This window comes from Theropithecus gelada, chromosome 3 (genome assembly GCF_003255815.1).
Source record: "Theropithecus gelada isolate Dixy chromosome 3, Tgel_1.0, whole genome shotgun sequence".
In the NCBI taxonomy this organism is placed as follows: domain Eukaryota; kingdom Metazoa; phylum Chordata; class Mammalia; order Primates; family Cercopithecidae; genus Theropithecus; species Theropithecus gelada.
In genome coordinates this window covers 32,063,350-32,070,834 of record NC_037670.1, presented here as the reverse complement: position 1 = coordinate 32,070,834, position 7,485 = coordinate 32,063,350, and the positions used below count along the sequence as shown (strand labels likewise).

Here is a 7,485-nt window from a genome sequence, read left to right as displayed (position 1 = left end):
CATATCCCTCAATTATAAACGGGTACTACTGAATTGAGTTATTTGAATTTCTTATATATTTTCAATTATAAAGGGGTACTACAGAATTGAGTCATTTGAATTTCTTATATATTTTGGGTATGAAATCCTTATGAGATATGTGGGTTGTAAAAATATTCTTCTATTTTAAAAGTGTATTTTCACTTTGTTGCTTATTTTGCTTGCTGTACAAGAGCTTTGCAGTTTGTCATGATTTTCTTTGTGTGATTTTGCTTTTGTTGCTTGTACTTCTGGGGTCATATTCTAAAAATTATTGCATAGACCCTGTCACAGAGATTCTCCCCTGTTTTCTTCTAGTAGATTTATAACTTCAGATCTTACTTTTAAATCTTTAAAACTTTAATAGTTTCTTTTTGTGTGTGGTGTAAGATTAGGGTGTAATTTTTTTCTTCTGCATGTGGATTTTGTGTTTTCTCAGCACCATTTTTTGAAGAACTGTCCTTTTTTCTATTGTGGATTCTTGGCATCTTTATCAAAAATCAACTGGCCATGAATGTGTTTAATTTGATTATGGGCTGTCTGTTCCATTCCAGTAGTCTATATGTCTGTTTTAATGTGAATACTATGCAGTTGTTATTATCACAGGTTTCTTGTAGATTTTGAAATCTGGTACTGTGTTGCCTCTGACTTTGTTCTTTTTACTCAAGATTGTGTGGACTATTTGGAGTCTTTTGTGGTTTCATGAATTTTAGGATTGTTTTCTCTATTTCTATGAAAACTGTCATCAGAATTTTCATAGGGATAGCATTAAACCTGTAAATTGCTTTGGGTAGAATGGATATTTTAACAATATTGTTTCTTCCAATCCATGACCCATGGGATCTCATTCTGTTTATTTGTGTCCTCTACAGTTTTTTATACCAATATTTTATAGTTTTCAATATAAAGATATTTTGCTTAAATTGTTTAAATTAATTTTAATTGTTTTCAATTGTTTAAATTGATTCCTAAGTATTTTATTTTATTTTTGTAGCTGTTGTGATTGGGATTATTTTCTTGATTTGGTTTTCAATAGTTGATTGTTAGCATATGGAAATGCTACTGATGTTTGTATGTTCATTTTGTATCCAGCAAGCTTACTTAATTCATTTATTAGCCTTAAGAGATTTCTGGTGAGGTCTTTCTGGTTTTCTATATATAAAGTCATGTGATCTACTGAGATTATTTAGATTCTTCCTTTCATATTTGGTTATCTTTTATTTCTTTCTTTTGCCTAATTATTCTAGCTAGGACTTACAGTACTATGTTGAAGAGAATCAGTGAGTATCTTTGTCTTGTTCCTGATATTACAGGAAAAGCTTTCAACTTTTCACGTAGAGTATTATGTTAACTATAGCCTATCATATGTGGCCTTTATTGTGTTGAAGTAATTCCCTTCTCTATCTAATTTTTGAGGGTTTTTATTAAAAATGGATGTCGACTTTTGTTGATCGCCTTTTCTATGTCTATTTAGATGACCATATAATTTTTGTCCTTGACTCTGTTAATGTGGTATATCACATTTATTGATTTGAATACGTTAAGCCATCCTTGCATTCCAAACATAAATTACACTGGTTATATGGTGAATGATACTTTTAATATGCTATTGATTTCAGTTTTCTAGTTTTCAGTTTTCTTGTTGAGGATTGCAGCACCTATGTTTATCAGGAATACTGTCCTGTAACTCTCTTTTATTATAGTGTTCTCCTCTAAATTTGGTACCAGGTTAATGCTGATCTTGTGGAATAATTTGAATGTATTCTCTTTAATTTTTTTTGGAAGAGTTTGAGAATGATTGGCATTAATTCTTCTTAAAATGTTTGATAGGATTCACTAGTGAAGTCATGGATTTCTGTGCTTTCCTTTGACAGCAGATATTTTATTACTCATTCAATGTCCTTACTTATAACTGACATGTTCCTATTTTCTATTCCTTTGTAATTTACTTTTGACTGGTGAGTGTATCTAAGAATTTATCCTTTTCTTCTAGGTTATCCAGTTGGCTGACATATAATTGTCAGCATAATAGTTGCTTATTATGACCCTGTACATTTCTGTGGAATCAGTTGTAATTTTTCCTCTTTCATTTCTGATTTTATTTACCTGAATCTTCTCCCGTTTTTTCTAGTTAGTCCACTTAAAGACTTGTTAATTTTGTAATCTTCTCACAAAACCAACTCAGTTTTATTGGGTTTTTTTTCTGTTGATTCCTAGTCTCTTTTTCATTGAGATCTGCTCTGATTCTTATTATTCCTTACTTCCTTTTATTAACATTGTGCTTAGTTTATTCCTTTTATTCCCCTCAAGGTGTAAAATTAGTTTGTTTATTTAATATTTGCCTTCTTTGTTACTGTGAGCATTTATTGGTATAAAGTTCCCTCTTAGATCTGCCTTTGCTGCATCCCAAAGTTTTGGTATGTTGTGCTTTTCATTTGTTTCAAGATATCTTTAGTTTTCCTTTCTTTTTATTCTTGACCCATTTGTTGTTTATGATGATGTTGTTTAGTTTTTATATATTTGCACATTTTCCAAAATTCCTTCCGTTACTGATTTGTTGATTCAAACCATTGCGGCTGGAAAAGATACTTAATATGATCACAGTTTTCTTAAATATATATTAAGACTTCTTTTGAAACACATTTCAAAACCAAAAAAGCTTCTTAAATATGTTAAGACTTCTTTTGAAGTATGTTTTCTGTGTTTTGAGCAGAATTGTATTCTGCTGCTGTTGGATGAAATGTCCTATATATGCCTATTAGGTACATTTGCTCCGAAGTATAGTTCAGATCTAATGGTTACTTACCTATTTTCTATCTGAATAATCCGTTCATTGATGAAAGATATAATAATAATAGTAGTTATAATAACATGATGATACAATAACAGTAATATTATATTGTAAATCTCTTCAAGTATATTAATATTTGCTTTACATTTTTAGGTGTTTCACATTGGGTACATATATGTTTATAATTGTTATGTCTTCTTGATGAGTTAATCCATTTACGTTATAAACTGACTTTCTTTTTCTTTTTTTTACAGTTTTTTTAAATTTAAAGCCTAACTTATCTGATATATATATATATGTGTGTGTGTGTGTGTGTATATATATATATATGGTCCTTTTTGGTTTCAATTTGTGTGGAATACCTTTTTCCATCCTTGTTCTTCCAATGTGTATGTGTCCTTAAAAGCAACATGAGTTTCTTGTAGGCAACATTTAGTTGGGTCTTTGTTTATATATACACACACACATATATATATAAATTATGTGAATATATATGAATATATATGTGAATATATGTATGAATATATATGTGAATATATATATGAGCATTTTCTTGTTTTCTGGTTGTTTTGTAGACCTTTTCTTTTCTTTCCTCCTCTCTGCTGTCTTCCATTGTAATTAGACAATGTTTTTCTACTGATATATGCATTTCACAGTGAGTCCTTCCTGGGATCCCTTCGATAACTGAAATAGATCCCACACATTATTGTGGTAATATCTTACCTCTCTAATGAGCTCTTCTGCAAGTGTATTACTAATCTGTTGTCTTTCTTTCTCCTGCTTTGGAAATCATTTTCTGCACAGACACTCAGCAATTGTTTAAAACTTGGTCTAACAGGAGGTTAGCCTCAAAACTCATGTGAAATCTTACATTCTTCTTCCTAACTCTATAATAAAGTTGAGTATCATTTCTTAACTTTATAGGCCATATCATTCTTATCCAGCTTGCCTACAACTAACGTTCAATGATCCTTTACATATACAGTCCCAGAATTTCAAAGTAGAAGTGAATGATGTGGATAATTTCATTAAGTCCATGTTCAGAGTGCAGATTTACTCAGAATTTTCTAGGGGGTGGAGATACAAATTATTCAATAACTTCAGGACAGGGATGCTAACAAGACAGATTATTCCATCTTCATGCTGTGTTAGCCATTTGAAAAGTGTCTTATTTTGTTAAGTCTTCCTGTCTTTAAATTCTACCCATTGGACCTAGTTGTCTTCAGTGAAAAAACAAAGCAGAATAAACCTAATTCTCTATCACACATACGCCCTCCATACAAAACCTTTAAAAAATGCTAAGAAACCTAAATCAAGCATAGTACAATGTCCAGAGACAAACTCTTATATATGTGATAAAATCATAGACTAACAATGGTCACCACCAATCAGTTACAAATGGTGAGCTGTTTGGTAGGTGGTGCTGGGGAACCTAGCTCAGCATAGTGAAAGTGAAACTATATGGAGTCCCCCGTATGCAGAGGTGGACTCCAGGTGGATTAATGATCAACGAGTGAAATGTAAAAATTTTAAATTGACAGATGTAGAATATCAATGACATAAGGATAATATATATCATCTTTTAAAAAACTAAAAGTCAGAAATTATAGTTTATAATGTGGTGCAATTATGCACACTATTAACAAAAATAAACAAATGACAGTTTGTGAGATTTTTCCAGTGTCAAAAATAACAAGGGAATTTTATTAGGAATATACAGTAAATGCCTACAAATCAATAAGAAAGAGACAGGCACCTCTGTTTAGAAAATGAGCAAAGGATGTGGAAGAGAAAACATGAAGGATAATACATATGGAAAGAAATAAAATTGTTCACACCTATTAACAATCAGAGATACATAAAGCAAGGTGATATCATTGTCACTGCTCAAACAAGCGACATTAGCATGTTAGATTTAACAAATATTGTTACATATGTGAGGACATAAAAAATGCAATTTGGGGTTTAGATGGTGCAGATATCCTGGAGACTAGCCTGGAAATACTCAGTAAAATTAAATACGCACACATGATTTGTCTCAGCAGTTGAGATTTTTGGGATTGACTTTCATAGAAGCCTGTAAGGGTCACGTGTTCACTGCAGCAATGTTGTGCTGAAGAAGAGCTGGGTGTGATTATGTGTGCATCACTAAGAGAGCAAAAGGCAAAATCTTGTATATTAGCCACATGAAGTACCATATGGCAATGAGAAATAATAGTCTAAATGTACACATAGTAGCATAAATGAATCATTCACTGCAATTGTGCTGAAAGAAAAGGGGTTTTAATATGTGTGTCTGTGTGTGTATATATGTATACATATAATAAAATTTAAATAAGTTTAAAATATGTAGTAGAATGGCCAACTTTTGGGGGACACCAACAAGATGAAATGGGGTATTGCATATAAAATAACAAATTACAAGATGGCTAAAAATGAGACATGGGTGTGAGAATGGAAATAAATGATAAATAGAAGAGAATAAATAAATTACTCTGTTAGACAAAAACAGAGAAAAAAGGGAAAGAGCTATGTGTGGACAAACAGTAATGTGATATAAATAGGAGAGTGTATTAAGCTCAAACCTCTGCACTTGAAGAAAAATGATGAGTGAAGTCATAATTTGTACCCCTGCCCCAACTCAAATTGCTGTAAGTACATACGGCCTGAGGTTTTGCTTCCTCAGTCTTTTGTCCTTTCCTCTTGATCCCCAACACCTACAAACTTTGGGCACACATGGTTGACTGACTAGCAAAACTCCTGACCGCAACCTTTTTGTTCTTTACACACCTTCAGCTGAGAGTGGTCACAGTACACATGTGTACAAACAAGAGCAGTCGAAAGTCTTCCAGGAAGAGTGTCCCTTCCCAAATAAAAGGACGAAGTTTTAAAAGACCTGATGCTCTTCATCATTTGTCCTTAGTTGTGCAGAACGTTGGTCATACACAGCAACTACTTCAAAACCATGAGTGTGAAAGTCACTCAGCAAAGGTGGGGAGTGGTAACATAAAAAAGCCCTGATCCTTTCTCACCATCTTGAGCACTCATAGGAGCCTTATCTGCTCAGTCTAAGATTTCTTGTTTTACATGTTTCAAAAGCCATTAACATTAAAGTAATATTGTTGCTTCTTAGTTACCTTGACTTAAGTTCAACCAAGATAATCATAGCTGGACTAGTGCATTAACCTCATGAGTAGATTCCCTGTCTCATTCTTTGTTCTATTCTAATTCTTTTTTCGTGCATGTTTTAAAGTTTTGAGCTTAATATTTGTGTTCATGTTTAAATAAAAATATACAGTAAACATACAGGGAATTAAGAAATAAGTAAAACACAATTATTTGGATTCGACCAATAAAATAACATTGTCTTATTTAAAGCTGTGGTCACACAACTTTTGAGGAAGCCACAAATCCTCAAATTAAGGAGACATTAAGGAGACCAGACTTCTTAGTGAGTAAGATCTTTTATTAAGAAAATTCTATTTTGTTTCCATTTTAGCATGCTCCAATTATATAGTCCTCTTGTGTTTCAGCAAATAGTCACAAAGATTAAGAAATGGCACAAAGATTAAGAAAAAAAGGTAAGAGTTTACGTTACAAAATTAATTACACTAGAAAATTAATCAGAATAAAATCTCTCTTCAGTGATGTGATGAAACTACTCAGTCTCCATCGACTGCAAACAGCTTTTCTTATATGCATTCAGATAGTCAGGGGACCATAGTCAATCTTTACTTAGATGTGAAGATAATGGGTAGGGGAGATTTCAATTGAACTTGATCTTGGAGAGGTCATTGCAAAGCCAAGGATGTTCTGTAGTGATGATTAGTAGCAAGAGGAATAGCATCTTCTGTAGCAAAGTGGTTGATAGTCACAGCAGCTAGAGCTGTATCCACAGCCACAGCGAGAGCCAAATCCATATCCAGAGCGATATCTACAGCCAGAGCCATATCCACAGCCATAGCCACAACCATATCCACAGCCGGAACTCCAGCCAGAGCCATATCCACAGTCCCCACAGGAGTTTCTGTAGTAGTTGCAACACATGATTTCAGGAGGTTAGATTTCAGTTGAGGTGTAGGAGGATATTTCTGCAGTGTGAGTGTCCTCTACTCTTCTAAGACCTTTATATACTTCCAGAGATGCATGGGTCATCCCCACATGGGCTCTATTTGCTCATTTTATAATCTAATCATTTGCCTAAAATGAGCTCATTCTGTGTACATCTACTTTCTTTGGAATTCATAATTTGCTTATGACTTCCCTAGGGATATTTTTATGCCTGAAAAGAAAACAAATATACAAGTTCTAAACACACAAGCTTATACAATCATAATTTTGTTTTCCATTGTTTCATTTCATAGCCATGACATAACACATCATCAAAATATGACTTAAGCTCAACCAAGACAGTCATTGCTGAACTAGTGTATTAACCTCATGAGTAGATTCCCTGTCTCATTCTTCATTCTATTCTAATATTTTTTCATGCATGATTAGAAATTTTGAGTGTGATATTTGTGTTTATATGTAAATATAAATATAAATAATTGGCATGATTTGAAATTTTGAGTGTGATATTTGTGTTTATATGTAAATATAAATATAAATAATTGACATACAAGGAATTAAGAAATATGTTAAATATAAGTATTTGGGTTCAACCAATAAGATAA

At 32.6% G+C, this 7,485-nt stretch overlaps 1 protein-coding gene across 1 annotated transcript; it reads right to left on the bottom strand.

The window, feature by feature from the left end:
* Positions 1-6,483: 6,483 nt before the first annotated feature.
* Positions 6,484-6,881, bottom strand: LOC112621839 (keratin-associated protein 21-2). Its single transcript, XM_025381274.1, has one exon. The coding sequence runs from the start codon at positions 6,854-6,856 to the stop codon at positions 6,635-6,637; it is 222 nt and encodes a 73-aa protein (XP_025237059.1). The 5' UTR covers positions 6,857-6,881; the 3' UTR covers positions 6,484-6,634.
* Positions 6,882-7,485: the final 604 nt, after the last annotated feature.

Coding starts and splice junctions, on each gene's coding strand:
- LOC112621839 (XM_025381274.1), bottom strand. CDS start 6,856: ATGTGTTGCAACTACTACAGAAACTCCTGTGGGGACTGTGGATATGGC.